At 43.1% G+C, this 24,735-nt stretch overlaps 1 protein-coding gene across 1 annotated transcript in view; it reads left to right on the forward strand.

The window, feature by feature from the left end:
• The window catches only part of pappa2 (pappalysin 2), a gene marked incomplete at its 5' end in the record, with an annotated part of 66,898 nt that overhangs the window by 22,623 nt on the left and 19,540 nt on the right, over positions 1-24,735 (forward strand). The window contains 12 exons of the mRNA XM_079285747.1: positions 2,078-2,260; positions 2,825-3,128; positions 7,481-7,609; positions 7,715-7,800; positions 12,142-12,338; positions 13,994-14,104; positions 16,473-16,608; positions 16,698-16,872; positions 17,980-18,045; positions 18,136-18,229; positions 19,377-19,554; positions 23,408-23,621. Coding sequence (XP_079141873.1) covers positions 2,078-2,260; positions 2,825-3,128; positions 7,481-7,609; positions 7,715-7,800; positions 12,142-12,338; positions 13,994-14,104; positions 16,473-16,608; positions 16,698-16,872; positions 17,980-18,045; positions 18,136-18,229; positions 19,377-19,554; positions 23,408-23,621 — 1,873 coding nt within the window. The remainder of the gene's footprint in view (positions 1-2,077; positions 2,261-2,824; positions 3,129-7,480; positions 7,610-7,714; positions 7,801-12,141; positions 12,339-13,993; positions 14,105-16,472; positions 16,609-16,697; positions 16,873-17,979; positions 18,046-18,135; positions 18,230-19,376; positions 19,555-23,407; positions 23,622-24,735) is intronic.

Below are 24,735 nucleotides of genomic sequence, written 5' to 3' on the forward strand. Positions count from 1 at the left end.
CGTGAGACATAAAGCTGCTGCCAGAGCCTATCGGCTCCAGAACTAATGGTATAATATTGTGAGGACTGGACTAATTAACAGGCAGCAGAGCTAAAACGCAATCTTATATTTAATAGTTTTAGATTTTATATTCATCAAAATGAAATTACAAAATGTGTCCATCTTGTCATGCCATTAAAGCCAGATGAATATCATCACAAGCAGTGAATCTACTCTGTTCAACACTTTCTGGACACACCCATGGCTTCAATTTGTTGGTGTTTAACCTTTCAAAGTCAACATTTTCACTCCGGTCAAAAAACTGCTTGCTGGAGGGCAAGGGCACGCTGGAGAGCAAGGTCACGCACTGATGAGTTATATTCATTGAAGAAAGTTGATTTATGAAAAAAGACAAACTCATTTCATCCGATGAATCCCTGTAATCAAACTGAAGATTTTAAAATATATTTTAGGGTGATGATGTCATAAAATATGACAACTGACAACAAGCAAATTGAGCAATGCGTAGGACGATCTTACCAGACTCTAGCACATGTGGCAGACATGGCTGATCTTTATTAATATGTCTAGCACTTCAGTTGCTGGAAAATGTAGGCAGCTAATGGCAACAGTTTACAGTTCTGGTTCATTTATTATGCCAATTTAGGCCGATGTCGACATCATTTCACTGGCGTTCACATGGCAATCCACTGTGCTTCAGACGGTGTGAAATGTGTAACACCTCATTAACATCAGGATTTTTATTTGGCTGTCTGGGACACAGCTGACAATACAACTACTGTAATGTGATTCCATCGTGCTAATCACTAACACTGTAACAATTATCAACTCATTTTGCCGGGTGTAATGGTGTTACTATTGCGTTTTGAATGCTTGCCATGTTTTAGGTCAGAGAGCAGGACTTTCTTTCACAGTCAACTGGGAAATTCTGCTCTCTCTTGTAAATAATGAGAGTGGGTTTGCTGGTAACTGTTAAAAGTAATACTGAGACCTTTGTTAAATAGAAGTGGGCAAAAAGGAAAAACATCTTTACAGAGGAGTTATTTATTAAGACTAAAACGCCACTAATCTGCTTCATCAGGACTGTGTTGGTGTGTTTGATCACGTCTGATTGGAGGAACCAGCTCCCCGTCAACATCAGGAAACCATACCACAGCTGTCATCATATTCAAATATTGCTACATTTTGGTGCACAGAAGTACATGACATCACAGACACTTCAAACCAGTAAAATGAGCACTGAGAAAATCTGAATACTGAACAGTCTCAACTGAAATGACCAAAATCGTCCTAACTTTGGCTGAAGATTGTGTATCAATGTGAGGATCCCCTGGTTAGTAAGAAGCTAAATGGACAAAGAGCCGATGGACCAGTCGAGGTAAATGGCTGCCAAACCAGAGCCCGGTTCTGCTTGAGGTCTTTGCTTGTTGTTAGTTGCCACTGTTGCTCGCTCATGGTGGGAATTGTTGGGTGTCTGTAAATAATATTCGAAAGAGTCTGGACCTGCACCATGCCAAAAGTGCCCTGAGATTACTTCTGTTGTGGTTTTGCACCATACAAATGCAATTGAGTTGAATTGAATAATGCAATATGTGATGAATGAAAGATACACTAGCTGCAACTAACGATTCATTTCATCGTTGATTAATCTGTTGATTATTTCCTCGATCAACAGAAAAGTTGTTGAGGCCAAAAAAAAGTCAATCCGTTTCCCCCAAAGCCCAGGGCGACGTCTTGTTTTGTCCACAACTCAAAAATATTCAGATTATTGTAACAGAGTGAAGAAACCAGAACATAATCAGATAACTTTGACTTTTCTTTTGTTGAAAATGACTCAAACCAATTAATCAATTCTCTAAACAGTTGGCGATTCATTTAATCGTTGAAAACTGATGGAATAATCTGTTGGTCATTGCCGTTGTAATTAGATAGGTAGCAAGTCGAGCCACTGTCTAAATGTTAAACTGCCTCTGCTCTGTACTACTGTGTGTCTGATTGGAATGTACATTTAGGGTCATGGAATGGATGAAGACATGAATATTGATGCGTGTGTCCGTGTGATGTCATTGAACCCCAGGCCCACCTGACGTGGAGCAGCCCTGTGATCCCAGCCTCCAGGCCTGGAGTCCCGAGCTCAGCCTTTATGACACCAACGTGACCTCACCGTGTCCTGACACGGAGGGCTGCACGCTCACGCTGGGGTTCCTTCACCACATCGTTCCACACGCACTTACACTCTGGGTCACCTACGTCTCTTCCAGTAAGTGTCACTCCATCACAACCAGGAGGCAACCTCCGGTTCTGCTGAGTGAAACCGATGCTTTATGTCTTAAAACTTGCATTTTCTCGACTGTCTCTAGTTTCAAGTCTTATTCAATCCAACATGATGTTCATTTAGTAAGTTATGGTCCATTTAGAGTCAAACAGACCATAAAGCAGGGGATGCTTTAGGGCGGGGCTACTGTGATTGACAGGTCGCTGCCACTACCAGAGCCGTATACGGCGTCAATTGACTACATTCACCATCAACACTGATTGGACATCCACATAAGCTCTTTGGTTTTGTAACCAGTCCCAATTTTGTGACTGAATTTGTAATCGATTATTATATTTAATGAAGTGACAAAAATGTTCCTGGTTGTAAGATCCACCTCCATCCCCCAACCGCCCTGTGTGCGTTGTAGCGGTCTTTATACTTTACACTATAAAACCAGTAGTCTGGTACCACTGTCCACACATGGATCTCTGCACTGCCACTGATGTTCAGAATGACAGACATACCAGCAGACACATTTAGCATGATCTCTCTGTTTCCCCGTCCCAGACAACCCGGCCCTAGCCAACGTGGAGCTGATAACAGACGCGGAGAAAAGCATCAACCTCGGACCCCAGCACGTCTTCTGCGACATGCCCTTCACGCTGCGCCTGGACACCCGCGGCGCCGCCATCGCCGCCGTCAAACTCTGCACCTTCGACGAGAAGATGGAGATCGATGCCGCCATGTTGTCCTCAGGCCCCGGCAGCCCCCTGTGCTCCGGCTGCCAGCCCCTGCTGTACCGGATTCGCCGGCAGCCGCCCTTCACGGGCAAAAGCCCCTCGCCTCAGACCCGGCAGACCTTCACTGACAGGTCAGTGACAGATGTTGTCAGGGTGTTTGTAGAGGCAAACTCACTCTTACTGAAGATGATCTGACATGACCTTGTTTTGCAATGATGTCTCTGAGGTGGACACATTGTAACACACACACATGCACACACACACACACACACACACTCACACAAACACTGCCTCGTCAGACATCAGCAGCTTCAGAGGAAAAATAAGACTGAGGGTCACAAAAATAATGTTATTTAGGGACAACATGGAGTTTAGGTTTCACAGCATTGCCTGTGTGTGTGTGTGTGTGTGTGTGTGTGTGTCCTCAGATCTGCTAATCCACAGTTATCGGTCTCTAAAAGAGTGTTTGGGTCTGGTTCTGGTTGGAAATGTTTCCAGCATGGGGATGTGGAGCTGAGGCTACTGATCCAAATCGTTTCCATCAAGCAAAAGCATGCTGAAGTTTCAGGGCTGAAGTTGAATAAGTTTGTCCAGCGTCCCGTCTCGTGTTGCCGGGTGTCCAAATGATTACCGGAATACAAATGTAAAGCCACAAGGCTTTTGTTTTTGTTGAATCTTACTAAATAGCTGCCGGGACATGAGAGTTGTGTCCCAGGGTTGCTGCTCATTTTGGGCTGAAGTTCAAATGTTGTGGCAATTTTCTAAAAAACAAACAAAACCTGTGGCTCTCTTACAGAGCAAGGTAGATGCAGGTGGACACAGCTTTAAAAAAAGAGTTTATTTTTCAGCTAACACGTCTCCTGCGTTACACAAGCTGTGTCTAAGTGCAAAAAGATGTAAGAACCGCGGGGAATTGAGTTATGTGGGACTGAGTAGGGCAGCGAGGGGTTGATGTGAGGAGAAGAGAGTGTTTGGGAGCAACGAGTTTGTAGACAAGGGAGAGAGGAGGGAGAACAGATGAAAAGGAAGAGGGGAGAGGGGAGGAGACAGAGGGGGATTGGAAAAGATATAGATACCGCGCACGAGAGATGCAAAAGAGAGAAGAAGAGAAGAAATGAGGATATTGTAGGTGAGGAAGGGTAAGAGAGGACTACAGCTACAGCAGAGTTTGAATATGAACAAAATGTGAGCGATTCCTCCTGATGAGCTCTGTGGTCAACGTGACGAGGACAAGACGAACTGTTGAACCAATCAAAACACTTTACTACTTGTGTGTTTTTGTTCATCAGGTATCCTGATGCAGGACTGAGTCCTACAACCCAGAAACCACTGCGATATAAAAATTGTTGAATAAACCTCTCATGCATTTTGAAGGTTTTAGTGTTTCGTGTATAAATGAGTCATCAGAACGTTACAGAAATGTAATCTCTGTGGGGGTTGGGGGGTTTCCGGAGCTCTTCGATGACCCCGACAAGCGCTTGTCAGCCCCTTATTTTTGTTAATGAAGTTGAGTAATTTAAGAGGGAATCAGGTATGTCGGGAGGAAAAGATCACCGAAAGCCCACCATGATTATCATGAAGAGGCCTCTAGAGGGAGAGAGCTGTGGCAGAGGGCTTTGAGACGCAGCACAGATAAATAGGGATTCCCACTGCGATCCCACGAGCCACTGTTCACCGAGTCCATCTGCAATTACAATGCTTCCTCTCTAACAGCACCAATAAGCAATGCTTCCTCTCTAACAGCACCAATAAGCAATGCTTCCTCTCTAACAGCACCAATAAGCAATGCTTCCTCTCAAACAGCACCAATAAGCAATGCTTCCTCTCTGACAGCACCAATAAGCAATGCTTCCTCTCTAACAGCACCAATAAGCAATGCTTCCTCTCTAACAGCACCAATAAGCAATGCTTCCTCTCTAACAGCACCAATAAGCAATGCTTCCTCTCTAACAGCACCAATAAGCAATGCTTCCTCTCTAACATCACCAATAAGCAATGCTTCCTCTCTAACAGCACCAATAAGCAATGCTTCCTCTCTAACAGCACCAACAAGCAATGCTTCCTCTCTAACAGCACCAATAAGCAATGCTTCCTCTCTAACAGCACCAACAAGCAATGCTTCCTCTCTAACAGCACCAATAAGCAATGCTTCCTCTCTAACAGCACCAATAAGCAATGCTTCCTCTCTGACAGCACCAATAAGCAATGCTTCCTCTCTAACAGCACCAATAAGCAATGCTTCCTCTCTGACAGCACCAATAAGCAATGCTTCCTCTCTAACAGCACCAATAAGCAATGCTTCCTCTCTAACAGCACCAATAAGCAATGCCTCCTCTCTAACAGCACCAACAAGCAATGCTTCCTCTCTAACAGCACCAATAAGCAATGCTTCCTCTCTAACAGCACCAACAAGCAATGCTTCCTCTCTAACAGCACCAATAAGCAATGCTTCCTCTCTAACAGCACCAATAAGCAATGCTTCCTCTCTAACAGCACCAATAAGCAATGCTTCCTCTCTAACAGCACCAACAAGCAATGCTTCCTCTCTAACAGCACCAATAAGCAATGCTTCCTCTCTAACAGCACCAATAAGCAATGCTTCCTCTCTGACAGCACCAATAAGCAATGCTTCCTCTCTAACAGCACCAATAAGCAATGCTTCCTCTCTAACAGCACCAATAAGCAATGCTTCCTCTCTAACAGCACCAATAAGCAATGCTTCCTCTCTAACATCACCAATAAGCAATGCTTCCTCTCTGACAGCACCAATAAGCAATGCTTCCTCTCTAACATCACCAATAAGCAATGCTTCCTCTCTAACATCACCAATAAGCAATGCTTCCTCTCGAACAGCACCAATAAGCAATGCTTCCTCTCTAACAGCACCAACAAGCAATGCTTCCTCTCTAACAGCACCAATAAGCAATGCTTCCTCTCTAACAGCACCAATAAGCAATGCTTCCTCTCTAACAGCACCAATAAGCAATGCTTCCTCTCTAACAGCACCAATAAGCAATGCTTCCTCTCTAACAGCACCAATAAGCAATGCTTCCTCTCTAACAGCACCAATAAGCAATGCTTCCTCTCTAACAGCACCAATAAGCAATGCTTCCTCTCTGACGGCACCAATAAGCAATGCTTCCTCTCTAACATCACCAATAAGCAATGCTTCCTCTCTGACAGCACCAATAAGCAATGCTTCCTCTCTAACATCACCAATAAGCAATGCTTCCTCTCTAACATCACCAATAAGCAATGCTTCCTCTCGAACAGCACCAATAAGCAATGCTTCCTCTCTAACAGCACCAATAAGCAATGCTTCCTCTCTAACAGCACCAATAAGCAATGCTTCCTCTCTGACAGCACCAATAAGCAATGCTTCCTCTCTAACAGCACCAACAAGCAATGCTTCCTCTCTAACAGCACCAATAAGCAATGCTTCCTCTCTAACAGCACCAATAAGCAATGCTTCCTCTCTAACAGCACCAATAAGCAATGCTTCCTCTCTGACAGCACCAATAAGCAATGCTTCCTCTCTAACAGCACCAACAAGCAATGCTTCCTCTCTAACAGCACCAATAAGCAATGCTTCCTCTCTGACAGCACCAATAAGCAATGCTTCCTCTCTAACAGCACCAACAAGCAATGCTTCCTCTCTAACAGCACCAATAAGCAATGCTTCCTCTCTAACAGCACCAACAAGCAATGCTTCCTCTCTAACAGCACCAACAAGCAATGCTTCCTCTCTAACATCACCAATAAGCAATGCTTCCTCTCTAACAGCACCAATAAGCAATGCTTCCTCTCTAACATCACCAACAAGCAATGCTTCCTCTCTAACAGCACCAATAAGCAATGCTTCCTCTCTAACAGCACCAATAAGCAATGCTTCCTCTCTAACAGCACCAATAAGCAATGCTTCCTCTCTAACAGCACCAATAAGCAATGCTTCCTCTCTAACAGCACCAATAAGCAATGCTTCCTCTCTAACAGCACCAATAAGCAATGCTTCCTCTCTAACAGCACCAATAAGCAATGCTTCCGCTCAACACGGCACCAATAAGCAATGTTACAGACATTGAGGTCATCCTCTACACATTTCATTGGTATCAACAAGCCTGCAAAGATTATAGGATCAGTTTGTACCACAAAGCAGTAAAAACCTGGCTCACTGCTCCTCAGTAGAACACAACAAACCTTGGATGTCTACTAAATCATTTTTATACCAATTTTTTACAGTTATTTATTGTTATTAGAAATTTAAGCAATCATAAAACTCTTTACCCTCTCCTCTTTTCTGCTTGGTTTGTCTCCTCTCGTTTCCTCTCCTGTCTCCTCGAATTACGTCTTCTCTCGTCTTCTCCTTTCCTCTCCTCCTGTCTTGTCACCTCTCCTACTGTTTCTCTCCTCTAATCTGGTCTTCTCTCCTCTCCTCCTCTCCACTTGTCTCATTTCCTCTTCTTCTGTTTCCTCTCCTCTCCAGCTCTGTAAGGCAGGGGGTCAAGTACCAGTACACAATCCAAGTGGAAGCAGATGGCCTCCTCAGCGATCCCTCCTCACCTCTCCTCTACAGTCATGGACAGTCCTACTGCGGAGATGGCTTCATACAGGGGTCTGTTGAACACGATTTAACACACAATGTAAATGTAGCCGACATGGGAGATAAAGGTGGTGATGGTGGTGATGGTTTGATGGTTTGATGGTTCTCTCTCTGCAGGACAGAAGAGTGTGACGACAGCAATCTGTTGGACGGCGACGGCTGCTCTAAGAAATGCCTGAAGGAGATGAGCTTCAACTGTAATGGTGAGTGAGATCCACTCCACTGCAGAACACAGTCATACTCCATCAAACCCACCAGATCTGCCTCTCTTACACGTGAAACGTGAACATCAACTTTTAATGTCAAAGCGGCAAAATCTCTTATTTGTGCACGCAGCAGTAATAATAGAAAAATTCAAGCCAATCAAACTTAATTTACAAGACATAAAAGCTTCTGGCTGGAACCGATTCCACCGCATCAGAGGAAACAGATGAGCCGAGGGGCGAAAAGTCAGTTCCTGCTTTGCAAAGTCACAAGTCTCGTTTGGACATCTGAGGCGTTTTGACATTAGGCTGGCAGAGAAAAACACTTTTAACCTCACAACATGTCAGACATGTTTCCTTTATTGAATACCTTTCAGGCCTTTATGAGGTTTCAAGCAGGCTCAGGAATATTGATGAATGAAGCGCAATGATTTACTTCAAAGATTATGTTTTGGCTTTGTTAAAAAATGGTATTTGTACCATTTATCGTATTTGATATGGTTTATGTAAGGTAAGTAACGTTTTCTTTTACACCCAACAAGAAGCTTGAAAGAACAAGGTTAGGGTTAGGGTTAGGAAAGAACGCACAATTTGTTCCCAGAATTAACAACTTGAGATTTATGGGAAGAAGAGAAACATTAAGAAACAGTTTAGATTTGTGACGCAGTGAGTCATGTGGCTGCCAGAAAACAACCCTTGGTGGGTGTTCAACCTTGAGTGACTGAATACACATTCACCTGTTAGGGCTCTATTTTGATCTTTTTATTCGAGATGTTTTTCACTCCACATGAACACAGCGTGCCGTATGCAGTCGTATTCATGCATTTTAATCTTCTCCGATATGTGTACGGAATATAATTATCACAACAGTAAATGCCACGAACTGACTCACAGACCATCCCCTGTGTAAATTCTTTGCACAATAACAAACAAAACATCGAGTCCTTTTTTGTATATGAATCCGACAGACAAGCGAGACCGGCGGTGAAACGTTGGTCAGTCAACGTCCAAAAAAGTAAAGTAAAAGAAACCAAAAACATGCAGCATAACGTGGCCGAAGACAAACAAAGAAGCCCCCATCGTCTTTAGACTCCACCGCAGGAAGACAATACTTGTGTCTGAAGCACACAGACGGGCCACAACAGAAGTCCCGTCCGTCCAACAAATGTCCCTGTTTCTCATTGAGAGGAGGCCACAGTGAGAAATCAGCACTGTCGTTTTGGTATGTGTTGTTCTCTCAAAGCCTTGAACCCCCCCCTCTAAAAAATAAATAATAAAAACCTGCCTCCCCAATCATCGGGGAAGCTCGGTTGAATAAGTGTGGCTTTTATAACATCCAATTTATTTTTCTGGGGCGATTTCCTGAATATTCCGTATGTTGCTGAGGAGGGAGTGACGGCCGAGTGGAGATGATGCTGTCTGCTTCCTTTTTAGGCCATGAGTTGTTCCCACTGGCTCATTCATGCGTGGTGTGTGAGGGTTTGTGCGAGGAGAGTTTGTTACAGGGCGAACATTTCCATCATCGAGTCAATTTATTTGTCAGCCCCCCCCCTCCCCCCCTCCTCCTCTCCCGGCCAAGGCTAGCCATCTCTTGTTTTACACGGAAAGACATCGTGACAAAAACAGGTTGTTTTTTACAAATTGCAACACTTAAAACCAATTATTCAGTTGTACTTCTTCGTCAAGGTTGGCTTGACCCAGTTAACTCCAACTATGCCGAGTTGTCTTGCTCTTGCGTAATCTGTGCTGATAGAAGGTAGCGTAGTTCTGCAGTAACCACACCAACTGCTTTCATGGTCATCTGGTCACGGCCAAGCTGCATTTGTTGTTAGCTGTTCGTTTTTTTTAGTGTTATAGATTCTATGACTTGTCTTTTTAACGGTCTGATTAAATAAAGGTTACAATGCAGGATATGATTACAGCATTGCAGACCTCAGATAATACACAGATGGTCTTAACTTTAAGTCAACGATTGTCAGGTTAGTGAGGCTCCACAGATACAGACTTGGAATTAAAAACACTCAAAGTGCAAAGCGGGGGCGGACTCCGGCTGACAGTAAGGCGTCAAATTGTGTCGGCCTAATTTGACTTTTATCGGAAACACGTTTCCGTCAACTAATTGAAGCCAATCGGGCAGAACTGACTCACTGACACAGCTCCGTCTGTCTACTTCTGCAGCTGTCCAGATGTTAATGAGGCCAAACCTGTGAAGTGTGTTGATGCTTTTACAAGCTGTTGTCTTCTGCAGCACATTATGTCATGCCCTTACTCTATTGCACTTATATTCATTGCTCATAGTTCAGGTGCAACTGTGTTACAGGAAGCACAGCAGCCTTTATTCCTCTCCTGCTTCAATTCAAATATCATTAATGACATCCTTAGTAAGTCGTTGCCCTTTAGCGCAGACACACTGCAGGGCCTGCTGGCTGAGGAGCACATTCTGTCTTTTTCACTACAAAGATTAGTCTTTTTTTAAAGACTGTAATGTAACAAAATCAAGCCAAACTAACGATGTGAAAACTTTGACCTCTTGGAAAAAACAAGTTTTACCAAAGCACAACACAATGTGGTTGAAACCTCCGGAAAAGCTAGCTTCTATTAGCATATGGTCATATACCATGAACAGCCTTAAAGATGGTTCATAGTCTTCATTGTCATGGCATTTTAACAATCATGTAATTCAGTGGAAACAACATTTTCTCATTCCCAACTCCTCACATACGGACACTGTTGGTGTCTCTTTCCAACGCACTGTGTGCCGGTTGGCTTCACATGGGTTCAGGAAACAAAACGACTTGGTTAGGTTGAGGTTGAGTAAAAAGATCGTGGTTTGGGTTACAATAACGTTTGTTCCATAGGTTTAGTTCTATAGGTTATGGACTTGATGCTCCATGTAATTTATGCAGCTTGAAATAAGTCAACGTTTGATTGTTATGTAACTTCAGTTACAGTCTACTTTACGTGCATAACGTGAGTTAAGTACTTTACGTAACATGTACGTAACTTAAAATAGGCCAAAGTTGACATTACGGGACATTAACAGCGGTCTCCTGGGTGACTGTCCTGTGTTTGTTTGACCAGTCCATCCACCCTGACCCCCTCTCTATGCAGATACTATACTACTCTACTAGACTTCTGAAACAGTTAATATTACAGGTTTACTGGTGCATCTCCTACAGAAGCTAAAGCAGGAGCAGCTCATTGCTTTGATTGAGTCCTGAGCCAAACATCAGCAAATGTGTAGTTTACAACCAGTTACACTGCAAGAAATCAACAGTAAACATTACAGCGGTACAAAAACTGCTCTACAATTTGATTTCACTTCATTTATAGTTTTAAGTTCAAATGCATATCAATAATGTAAATGTCTAAAATCAAGATGTAACAAACAGACCAGGTAGAATTAGTAAAATATTGCTTTCTGTGCCAAGAAGTTAAGACAGAGATAGCTTCACTCAATTTCGTCGGAAACTAGTGTTTAAACTTGGATGTGCAATGTATATACAGTGCAATTTATTAGAAACATGCTCAAGCCATGTTAAAAACCGAATCAGACGCCGAGGGCCACCACAACGCGTCAGTATTTGACGCCCTGGGAGCAAAGAGCAGGCTGGTGGAAACCACTTCAAAATGTTTTGTGCCAATACCCTCCAGCAGATGAAGGGGGTCATGCGGACACATCTCCGGCAGAGCGTATTTGTCCATCAACAGCCTACGAATCAACTGGTCAACTAATTGGCAGCCCTCGTTTTACTGTCAACTGTCCAGTAATGACAACATGTATCATGTTGCATGTAACTCTGGTGCTCCTTTCCACGGCTGTGGACAGGTATCTATTGACCCCCCCGTTGCTCGTTGAGTCAATAATAGACCCAATAATAATACCTGCTTGTCTGTTGTTTAACGTTGAATCATGGCTTTGACAGTTCTTTGCAGCGCGTACAGCTGCTGTTGTTGCTTGGTGACTTCGGGCTAGGGTTACTGAGGTGCTTTTGGGACTGAACTAACTGGCCAATTCACATATAAGGCTCTCTTACCGCCTGGTAACAAAACAAAAAATGTTGTGATCTTCAGTAATTAATTGAAGTCAAAGTTCATTTTTTTCTGTAATTTACAGGCTGTTGACAGCACGGAGAGTCAAATACGGTCGGGTTGACGTGGCTGACGTTGAAAGCGGCCAATGAAAATACAAAGTAGATCTGCTCGGATTTGGTTCACTGACAAACAGACTTGGATGAGAGTGTAACAGCGGGGGATGTGTGTTCCCTGCCAGATTAAGAAAGCAGGCTTTATATCCTTTCATAAATCCTCCTGTCTCATTCTCCTCTCCATCTCCCCAAGGCGAGCCGAGCCGGTGTTACGTCTTCGACGGCGACGGCGTGTGCGAGGAGTTCGAGCGGGGCTCCAGCGTTCGGGACTGCGGTTACTTCACACCTTTGGGCTACACGGACCAGTGGGCTTCCGTCGCCGCCGCTTCGCACCAGGACCCCGACCGCTGTCCCTCCCACGCCGCCACCGGGGAGCCGTCACTCACCAAGGTATGAAGCACGAACCACGGGGCACATAGGAAGACTTCCAGATGACAATAAACTCCCCGTGGAGGCCGTCGTGGAAACCCTGGACTCTGAGCGAACAATGTTAGCAGCTTGGCTACGTCCCGAAACAACCGTATAATCTGGAGCATATAGTCCGGCCTGATTTATTATGGCTCCTGTTACACAAACACAACTGCTCATGGAGTCCAGACACAGGAAAGTCCATTCAAGTCAGATTCAAGCTTTATTATAACAGTCTATGCTTTGAAATCAATATTTCATCCAGCCTTTGGTTTTTACAAGACTTTACATGGAACCTCAGTAGTAACACAGATATTTGTTGAGGACGAGTAGCAATATTCCTCAGCTGACTTTCTTTCTCTCCCTCTAACCTTTCTGCTCACTCACACTCTTTCTATCTCTCTTGTTTGCTCTTCCTGCCTTTCACTCTCCTTCTGCATTACTTACTTTGTTCTAACATTGTGAGCGATGACTCAAAGTATAAATCAGCCAAGACACTCAAATGTAAAAAGAAAAGCTCTTAAAGTCATGCTCCTGCATGAGTCAGTCCATCACTGGTTCATATGAAAGTATTTTTACTACTTTTATGAGCAGAAACCGGTAAAGAGCAGAATAAAAGGAAGGGCTTCCACTAGAACTTTGGAAGCTATTTTGTCAGAACTTTATAAGACAGCACAGCGGCTTTGACTACGGCATAGCTCCTTTGTTGTTGTTTTACACTGCTCATTGCTCCGCCCTGAACCCTCCCACAGAATGTCTGCGATCACACGAGGCCTCTCAGATCCATCAACGCTTGAAGCTGCTCGGGCGGGCAAAGAACATGATTTCACTTTTTCACTTTCAACTGTTGTTAATCTTCTCATTTGTACTTGACTGTTTTTATTTTTTTTCACATTAAATTCATTTTCATTTATTTTCTTTCTTTTTTCTAAACAAATTTTTAACTTTGATTTTTTTATATTTCTATAATTCTTTATCTTTTATTAAATTCGTATTTATTAGTTTTTTTATATCAAATTTGTATTGTATTCTTATGTGTTATTTATTATTATTTTGTTATTTTGAACAAGCTTTTTCTTTACTTGCTCTTTATTATCTCCTCTTTATTATCTCCATGTATGGAGGTATTCATTGAGACATTTAGCTGTCCCGGCAGTGTCTGGGCATTGAAACCTAAAAGCAGAAGTGCTGATCTACGTATGAAACTTCAACAAACAAAAGGAGCATGATTTAAGGCATCTTCATCATGGAGGACTGTTGGTGTCAGACAAACTGGTTCCAGCGTCTCAGAACTGGCAAATCTCCCGGGACTTTTCTGCGTGGATTATCAAATGCTTCACGACCAGAGAAGTTTGACTCTTCTCAACACACAAAATAGTCTCACGGAAGTTGTGAAATTAGCGCAAAACCTGTAATTCAGTTCATATAAACTGTCCATTGTTGCACCATAAAGTGGAATGTGTGACGAAGCCACGAATTAGACCATGTGCCAATAGAACTAATGATTTTACATGACGTATTTTTCACATTAAAAGGTGAGCTAAAGTGAGGTTACCATGGATTATATCATGGATTATAGACCTATAATGACCTGTAACTGTTGATCATGTAATTAGCATTGTGTGTTCTGTGTGAAGCTCTGCAGGTACCAGCACCTGGAGGTGAGTGACAAACTGCCCACAGACGCCTGGTTCCCTTGCACAGCCCAGTCCGACACTAATGACCTGGAACATTCATTTTGGCTGAAGGTACGTGTGTGTGTGTGTGTATCTGAGTGTGCACATCTCATATCTGTTTTCCCCTCCACTGAATGACTGCGGGTGGCTATTCCATCTTCAACAGCTTCCAGCACTTTCCAATACTTTTAAAATAATGAGTTTTGAAGGGCCCCCCAAACAGTCTGCATGGCTTAAACCTACACACACACACACACACACACACACACACACACACACACACACACATTCCCAACATTCTAACAATTGCATGATTCATACAATGCTTTTTTTTCTTTTTTTTTAATTGAATTACTCTTTTTCCAGGACAACTGCAAATTATCGGCACTAATGATCTGTAGACGATTACTCAAATCATGACGAACCGTCCACTTATTCTTTATTTACATTTGTGCTATTTTTTACTCAGTGGCTACTAATTACCAAAATATTCAGTAAATCACCATTACCAGTTAACTAATAGTGGAAGACCAAGTGTTATGTAATTGATATATCTTTCACAATTATATGCCTAAAATAAGTTTTTGAATTTTTGGCATCTGAGGGAATCATTTTGTAATTATAAATAGATTCGGAATACATCATTTAGAAGTATACTTTATTATGGCCCCAGAAGATGCAGACAAACAAATTGTTTATTTGTGAATTAAACACATTAGAATTGATGATATTTGACGTTGGCAGACAATTACAACAGCTGCTGTTGCCGTTAAGACGATGTCCTAATTGCCCTGCTTATCTGTGCAGCACCAATACTCACAAGCCAGCGTTCAGAGGGATGTCCTGTTTGTTGACTGCACAGTATTTTGGACCTGACTTTCCATTCCCCACCTGTGTCTGGTTCTCCTATTTAGTCGTGGTTGTGCGATTTAATCTTTCCGCAGCCACAGTTCCCACAATCCACCGTGCAGGTCCAGACTAAGCGTAGGCAAGCTGTTGCTTTGAGTGATCGCTTCAAAACCTTTCGTCCGTTGTGCTCCGGATTATAGGCTCCTTGAGTCATGAGTCTGCCTCTTTTTTTCCTTGCACATTCATTTTTTTTCCTTTCCCTCTCATCAATTCCACTTCTTCGTTGAAAGAGTCATCTTTACATTCCTTCTTCTTTTATGGATGCTCTCTTTATCAGGCACATCTCTAAACCTCTTTGGAGGGCCGCCTTCTCCTAAAGACTCTTTCAACGTCTGAAAGGGCCTCCATGATAACGCCCGTATCTGCCAGCTCTCCCTGAAACACTTCAAGTGTTCTTTCTGTCTCTGAAAGGCCTCCCTCGCCTTAAATATCTTGTCTCACTTTATCTGAAAAGCTTTCAGCTATCATATCCATCTCAGCCAGCTCTCTAAAGGCGCCCGTCTCGTTTGACACTTCTTATACTTCCTTTGGAAGCTCTTCATTTTTATAAAAGTGATACTCCAAAATCCATCTTTTGAGGATGAAACTTCCGCAGTCTGTCGGCTAAACAGGTGGCTGTAAAAAGTTGAAGTTCCGTCATAGAGAGCAGAGGCCGAGGCAGAGGAGTTATGACATTGGATTCCAGACCCTTTCCGAAGCCACGCCCCCTGCTTTTACACCGTCAAGCTACCATGGAGCCCACACTGTCACTAACTGCACTCCCTGAAGAAATGTGATCTAATTTTTGGACAATGAAAAAGTGATTTCAGAGAGAAGCAGACAGAAGGGTCTACAACATGTTGTTCAACATGTGTTTGAAGGATAAATCCATGATGTCAAACTGATTCAGCAGAGAGACCGGTTAAAAAGCTAAAGATAGAAGCTAAAGCTCGTCAGGCCCTGGTTGCAGCTGGACGATGCTCTGCTATAATTGGCTCGTTTGCCTCTCAGCATAATGCAAAACCATGTGTTATTCTATCTATTCACATGGTCGACAACCGGAGTGAAGCCGCTGTTTTTTTCTCATGACAGAAGCTAAGGAGGATGTCAGGTGACGTAGTGTAAAGAGCAACAAAGTCCGTAGACAGAGGAAGTCGAGGTGGATGGACTCAAACAAACACAGGACTTTCACCCAGGAGACCGCTGATCCAAATGATAATGGCCATTGAATGGGTTGAAAACATTTGAAATGTGTGCACCAGCAACTAGAACAGCGACACGGACAAGTGTCAAGAACCCTTTGACATCCGAACAACAAACCACCGTGTTCATTGGAAAGTGCAACCACGCTGGGCCAAAGCTGAAGGGTTGTTGCAAGAATGACGAAATGACAAAAGCCCACATTGAAGGATGTAGAGTATGGTTCAACTCTGGCCAACAGCCTATTCTCACAGGACCTTCAATGACAAGTCCAGATGTCTTCTCATAGCATCAGATCAATCTTTTTTTTCCTTCAATCAAATCAAATTGCTGCTTTTTTTTACTGATCCAGGTGGGATTCGTCCATCCCGGAGTAGCAGCTTCTGTGATAGTGTACCTGGCTTCAGATGGGTCGTGGTCTGGGGAGCAGTGTCGGAGGACAGCTACCATCCTCCTGTCCGATACTACCGGGAAGAACCACTCACTCGGTACGTTTTACTTGTATTGATTTGCATGTATTTGATTATGTGATAAAGTCAAAGCTAAAGGACTACTCGAAACCCTTCCATCCACCTAGGCACACATGGCCTCTCATGCCATCGGAACCCGTTAGTGGTGAACGTGACCCATGACCTGTCTCGACCCTTCTTCATCACGGCCTCGGTTATCCTCCTCTTCTCCTCCCCCTCTGTGGCAGTGGGAGGTGTGGCCCTGAGGACGTCCTGCCACTTCAGCACCTTCGCCCTGACCGGGTGCGCATCAGAGGGTGGGCTCTCCCACAACTACCTACTTAACACACACACACACACACGCGCCGTATGCTTTCACACACACACACGCACACACACACACACACACACACACACAGCATGTCAGGTTTCATACAGCGCTTGAAAAAGGGACCATTTGTCCACATGTCATCATATTGTGATGTAAGAAAAGTCTTCTTCAGGTTCACGATGTCATGTTCTCTTTAAGAGGCCTTGAATACGATGAGCAGATCATTTGACAACAACAAGCGACTGATCACTGTGACTGTGATCACGACGCGTTTTCTACTGCAATTCAAATAATTATTCAAGATATTATGAATGATTTCAAAAAATGGAATTGTAATTTAAATGATAGAATTGGTGAAAAACTATAACCAATTATTTTGCACAAACATGTCAGCATCTAAATGTGCAGAAGTGGAATCTTTTTCTTTGAAAACTGTGTCAGTGGATTTTAAGAAGACATTTCTTCAGAAGAACAGTTGATCAATGAGGCCCAATGTTCACATTTAAGTTAAAACATAAATCAATATTTTAAAAATATATGATGAAAGGAATATGTTTTGGAGTTTGACACGTTGTCTTATAAAGAGATAAAAACAGAACTGTTCCTGGGTACCTTGTAGAATATTGGGTTCAGGAGTCCGTTTGAAGCTTGATTGTGTTTGGACATGAGGAGCTCACGATGGACAATTTTAATTAAAAATATGGATGAAAACCAATGCAACAGAAGCAGAGAAACGGTCTCTTTAATTCCACACTTTCTTCTTCGTTGTCAAAGCCTCACGCCTACATTGCCCACAATGCAACTCAACCATTCAGTCTCTGAGGAGCACGGCTGCAGAGGTTTGGGGCTGTACACCCCCTGGATTCTTTTAAATTTAAAACTTATAGCCTTCAGCTGACTCCAGTTATCTCACGCGAGGTTATTGATGAGACTCCACGACAATAGACCAGACTGTGATGTACACTTCAGTCGGAAATAAGTTTAGTCTCAATAGGAAAAAGATCATTTGCAGTTTTTAAAAACCTCCCTCTCCCTCTCCTCCCTCTCCTCCCTCTCCTCCCTCTCCATCCCTCAAACAGCTGTTTGCGGCAGCCGTGTCAGCTGGACAGCTGCGCCCCCCCCCAGCTAGAGCACGCCTCTGTCAGGTAGGCCCTTTGAAATGAAACCCCCGAACAATTGGAAGAGAGCGGAAGAACAAACAAAAGAACGATCTATATATCAGTGTGTCTCTGCAGGTGTACAGGAGGAGGGGAGTCCTCCTGCTCTGTCCAGTGTCACCGCGGTTTCAGCATCGCTGTCCTCAACAGCAAGGGAACCCTTCCTCACCAGGTACAGAACATCACTGATGGACGAACACCATGCAAAGCCCTTTGTCCAGTTTTGGCGATAGTCCTCCTGCATCATCAGGGCCCTCGTGGGGAATCAAAGTTAGCAGCACTTTGATGATTTTGTAATCTGTGGTGTCACAAAGAGCTCACAAAGGAATCAGTGATTATTGGTGTTATTAGACTGCACAACGATGTACATGAGACGTACAGTAATGATTCAGGGCTTATAATTGTGGGATCGCTGTCACACAACTTACCGTTTACAAGCACAGCAGTCTGAGCAGCTTTTGACCTGTATATCAGGGAAAACACCCTCTCTGACATGCATACGTGTTGCTTTGCATAAATCGGGCATACATGGCCTTATGCAGATCAATCATAAACCACGTCCCTATAAGCAGATGGATTTGTATTATTTATCAGTAGTTTAGCTTTAGAAATCATCTCATTAAATACAGTGCTTGGTTAGTTGGCTTTCACACCACAAACGAACCGCACCAGATTCCGCTCGGGAGAAGACCGAGACCCGCCTGTTCAAGCGGTCCTGGTTGGGTTGGTCTGGTCTTCACCAGAGTCTCATTCACATCTTTCTCTCCAGCCAAAAAACAAACCGTACTGCACAAACGGAGCTGACTTCATTTTAGCCAAATCAAACAGATTCAGATCTGATACAGATCTCACCGAAGGCTTTTCTCTCCTGTCTTTATGTAACGGGTCAATGAAAAGGTTGTGCCAAGTGAAAAATCTGTTTTGATTTTTCAGACTCTCTGGGCTTCCGTAGATTTCAGTTTGTCCTTCCCACAAATTCTAGAGTAGTCCTACAATCATTTGTTCACTCTTTGTAACATTTGGTGTTCTTTTTTCTCTCAACATTTGTGGTTGTATTCCCTTTTGCTTCCAAACTCTGGGGTAACTCAAGCCTCTTATGAATTATGAGGGAAACAATGCTTACAAATAAAAAACAAAAGAAGTCACTGCTAAAGATTACAAAGGGCTGAGGCAAAGGCTTGAATATGGAAATCAGTAAGGACCTCCCGCTGTCTTCATTATTACATTTATAATATAATGTGTCATCAGGCATGTTTGTTATTTTGTCGTTCTTTTTTGAATCCTTTTGGAAATGAGACAAACTTTGTCTTTTGTTCCAGAGAGAATCACAGCTGGAGTGCTTCCACGGTTCGTGGGATCGTGTAGTCAGCTGTCAGCCTGTGGACTGTGGCCTGCCCGATCAGTCTCATGTCTACCATGCCATATTCAGTTGCCCCTGGGGGACCACCTTCGGCAAACAGTGCTCCTTCACCTGTGGATCACCAGCTATACTGCAAGGTAAGCTATAGATACGTCTATTCTAGGCCGGCCATTCTAATCGAGTCCATTAGTTCTCGTCTATTGTTAGCATGTTAAAGGGCGCATTTGCCTCCTTTTATATGGATGTCCAATCAGCCTTGAAGGGGAAACATAGTCAACTGAATTTAAAAAGTCCTCAGTGGGCCTACATGTACCAGAATGCATTGCTCGCCAACACTGATTGGACGTCCACACAAAATGTGGCAGATTTTGCCCTTTAAACAGCAATGGCTCATAAAAGAAAGATTCAAAATCCTCAAAATGATTCTTGCTTATATGCTGCTGTTCTCTGTTCATGAGATTAACTGAAATTCAACGAGTTTCAATCAAACTTTTTGAATTATTCACATTGCTGATTGACATTCTCAATCAAACATACCTTTGAATCCCGTAACGTTCTCTGCTGCTACGGCCGACCTCCTGACAGTCACAGCTCGGGGTAGTGAACTCACAAACCTCCAGCAAGATGCTGCCACTGGTCACAGTCCATAAAATGAAAATGAAACCTTGAGTTTACACAATTACACTTTAAAATTGGCTTGTTTCTTGTTGTTTTTTTACAGGGCGCATCCTGTTAAAGTTAAAGACAGTGTTTAAAACAAATTAGTTTCAGAAAGCAGCTCAGACCAGGGGAACTAATCTACAGTGTTGCAATAAAAATCTGCCATTTACAAAATCACAACCACGGCTTCTCTGGCTCCTCACAGCGCTTCTCTTTGCTTTATGGCTTTTTAAAACGTCAGTGGGGACTGTCGTTATTTAAAATTCAGGATGAACACCGACAGAAACATCTACATGGCATATTCCTGCACACACACACACACACACACACACACACACACACACACACACACGGCACAACCTCCCTCCATGTCCACAATGATTTTAAAAACACCACTTGCACCATAATGAGTCAGAACAACGATGGCACCTGTAGTTTGCAGTACCGCCACACACACACAAATTCATATTTACACACTAAAATAAAAAATAAAAATGCATTGCCCCTTTCTGGTAATGCGAGTTACGCAATGTAGTAGATCAGTGGTGTCAAACTCATGTCCACTCTGGGCCACATCAGCATCACGGTCGCCCTCAAAGGGCCGGTTGTAACTGTAAGACTGTATAACTAACTTCTCCTAACATATTCTTAAATAACTCTCTGCATTTTATTATTGTTTATTCAAGTGTAAACATATTGTACATGCAGTTATATAAATGAAAAATGATATTTAAACACATTTTTGTTATTATAACATAAATCATTTTAATTGAGGGTTCAGAAACCCACATGACTCTATCAAAGATCAAACTATTAAAGAAAATAACAAAGACAAATATCAAACACAAGTTATTACAATAACTTTGTTCAAAGCTGTTTGTGTCACCTCTCTGCATCACTAATGTTCCTCCCTGTCGTCGTCCTGTGCATGCAGCTACATCCAAGAGCTGCTCACTGAGAGTCAGGTCTGATGAACATGGATAGATGATGTATCCGTGTTTCTGTGCTTTCATCAACAGCTCATTAGAAACACAAGTACCTGCTCGTCTCTTAGCTAGCTGTGTTGTTAGATTGCTGCTAGTTCATGAACTCGGTCTGCGATGGTGTTTCTTCACAAACTGACATTTGTAAAAGTCTGTATCTGGTCGGAGCTCTGCTCACATACCTTCAGCATGTACTGGGCTGTAGCTGTGTAAATATGTTCTGCTGTGATTGCAGTCTGCCTTTTAATTCTTGGACAGTTTGATGTTTTTCTCGGAGGCTAAATTTAGCTCCGTGTTTGGTGTCAAAATGCCGACGTGAATTGTGTCCTTCATCACCGACACGCCTCATAACACAGAAGACAGACCCGTTGTTCTCCTTGAAGCACAAACATGTGTTCACTTTCACATCTTTCATTACATTTTCTTCCCTCTTCATCAATTTTTCTCTTCGTGGACATTTTGGGATTATTTGTCGATCTTTTTCAATCGTTGGAAAACCGCTTTTCGGACCGTTGCCTCTCCGGTCCACCTGCTGTGATAGTTTTAATGTCGGTACACAGACAACATGCTATCTCATAATTTCAACTTTCTATCTCACAATTTCAACTTTCTATCTCATACTTTTAATTGTCAAGTCTAACTTTTTTCTTCTTCTTTTTTTTTGCTGGCGGATTCGCGGGCCACATAAAATGACGTGGCGGGCCGGATTGGGTCCGCGGGCCTTGAGTTTGACACATGTGTAGTAGATGCTTCTTGAAGCGATTAGATGGAACAAGCACGATGTCCACACACTTGTGTTTGTGGTTCAGAAAGAGTCAGCACTTAGAACCCATGTATTCATGAGATTGCACAGATATAATTCTATTTGTGGCTTTGGTGAAATGTGCTCCAAGGCCGTCATGCATTGCTCGGCAGCAAAGAGCACAGTGTCTTCAGTGCACACTAATGCAGCTGTGATGGGTTTTGATCACCGCAACACCGGCACAATGTTTAAATGGCTAGTACAAATGGAATGCCATGTTAAAGATGCATTACGTTTTATAGTCCAAATAAAACAATGCGAAAGGTTGAGGGGGTTGTGATTCTCCGAGCGTACCGACGCTCGTGCATCATGTGAGGCTATGCAGGCGTAGGAACTACTAGCTGAAGCCTCTTTTCTCCTCATAACTGTACGAGACAGAGCGGAACACAAATGAATCCATGCTGTTGACCTACTTGTACTTCTTTGTGTAGTTCTTTGTGTTTTAGCTGTACGGAGTTCTAAAGAGTGCGGTGGTTGCAGCTTTCTCAAGAACTGCTCGCACAAACAACTTACGCTCAATTCAACACACTCAGACCTTTTACTTTGGTAATGTTGGCAAACGTCATCTAGACATTGCGGTGTAACCAGGCACCAACCTCCAGTTCTGACGAATGAAGCCAATGCTGAAGTTTCTTAAAACCTGCATTCTCTCTGCTGTCCAGCAGGGGGCGACTCCTCTGGTTGTATAGAAGTCTATGAGAAAATGACTCTACTTCTCTCTTGATTTATTACCTCAGTAAACATTGTAAACATGAGTTTATGGTCTCAATCTCTAGTTTCAAGTATTCTTCAATTCAACATGATGTTCATTTAGTGAATGATGGTCCATTTAGAGTCAAACAGACCATAAAGCAGGGGATGCATTAGGGCGGGGCTACTGTGATTGACAGGTTGCTGCCACTACCAGAGACGTATACATCGTCTCTACGTCACTCCTACACAGTCCAAATATGATCACTTCCTGTTCACTGGTTGAAAAAAGCCAAGATGGCCACGGACACGTTGCCGAACTCGAGGCTTCAAATTGCAGTCCACAAACCAACGGGGGACGTCATGACGACTACGTCCACTTCTTATTTACAGTTACATGTTGGTGACTTCATGACTCTTCTCTACTTTATGTGGTCACACTTCATTTCATAATGCCACAGAAACATTTCTGTGGTTTTATGAAGGAAAATAAGACGTTAAACCACCAAGAGACATGATTGTTGTGGTCCCATTGAACTCACTCTGTCAGGGGTCACGTTCACGTTATATGGTCTCCAGTGAAGTAATGTCCCATACAAGCTGCACTTTAAATCAAGGATTCACTGGAAAAACGTCGAGGTAAAGTCAAAGCTGTCCTGAAGTGACAAGTAACACTTACTAACTCTGACTTCTGATCCTTCCACATAGATTCTATGGAAGCTCTGCCAACCACACCAGTCAGATGAGCGTTACGATACAAACCAACATAGCCAACTGCATATAGATAAAACAAAACCAATTCTGTCCCATCCTTCCATGCATGTAAAATAATGTGTATTCCCCCCCCCTCCTCAGGTGACAGCGACAGGTTGGTGTGTTTGGAGGACGGCCTGTGGTCTTTCCCAGAGGCCTACTGCAAGATCGAGTGTCCCGAAGTTCTGGACATACCCGACGCCAAGCTGCTGACAGCGGACTGCCTGGCCTCGGGGCACGACGTGGGTTCCGTCTGCCGTTACAAATGTAACCCAGGCTTTTATGTGATAGGGAGCCTCAAGAAGAAGACACCCAGGTTAGTGCTACAGCAGCCAGTGTTCGGAGGGCATTGATACCAGCACCACTCATAAAGAAATGTCTGTGTTGCATTGCATTACAGTCATTTAGCAGACGCTTTTATCCAAAGCGACTTACCATTCAGATTCTATCACATTGTACACCGTAGGCACAGCTACGGGAGCAATTTTTGGGGTTAAGTGTCTTGCTCAAGGACACATCGACTAGCGGAGCCGGAGCCATGAATCGAAGGACGGCCCTGCTCTCCACTTAGCCACTGTCGCCCCCGACAGTGGTTAGTTATTAATAGCAGTACATGGCATCTTAAATAATCCATGGTAGAGCTGTATAATCTCCTCTTTTGTTTCTTTCCAGTGGGTTCTATATGATTGACACCTTGAATTATCATATAGATAGATTTTTTTCAGGCATATCGTTTACTTTGATGTAAAAGGACATAACAAAATAAGCACTGCAAGAAGAATGGATCACACGTTGTGGTTTGTGCTTTAACTGCTGCTCAGCCTGTGGAGACGGGGCGTTATCACACATGCTGCCTGCGTAATGGAGGAAAATCCTCTTTTTCCTTTATTTTACAAGACTCCCGTTACTCACTGCTTGATCAAATTAGCTTGTTTGATTTAAGCATTTCATGCAACGGCGTAAGAATGCATCACATGAACACCCAAACCTCAATGTTGTTAATATATTTAAAAAACAATAATATGGATACAATTTAAAGAGGCATTACTTTTAGTTTGGTCCACCACCTGCAACTCTATGTTCGGCTTCGCTCACATTAGGGTCTAATAAATGTACCGCTGTGTCATTAGCCAATTGTGTTTTTTTGGGTATCTGCTCATTACTGACCACAGTTCACATGTTGTTAATGAGACGAGGGGGTCCGAACAGGAGACACATTTTCCTTGCTGTCCTGAATTGCAGTTAAAATGCAATGTATGAAATATCTAACGAGTTGCCTTTCACTCTCATTTAAGGCCAGCATAAAAAAATACATTTTATAGATTTGTACACACTAAATTTCCACCCAATACGGTGGAAAACCATCGTCCACCAAAATCCATTTGCAGCTGGGTCTCTTTTTATGAGTTACTCTTTCTCAAACATAAAGC

This window comes from Melanostigma gelatinosum, assembly GCF_949748355.1.
Source record: "Melanostigma gelatinosum genome assembly, chromosome: 15".
In the NCBI taxonomy this organism is placed as follows: domain Eukaryota; kingdom Metazoa; phylum Chordata; class Actinopteri; order Perciformes; family Zoarcidae; genus Melanostigma; species Melanostigma gelatinosum.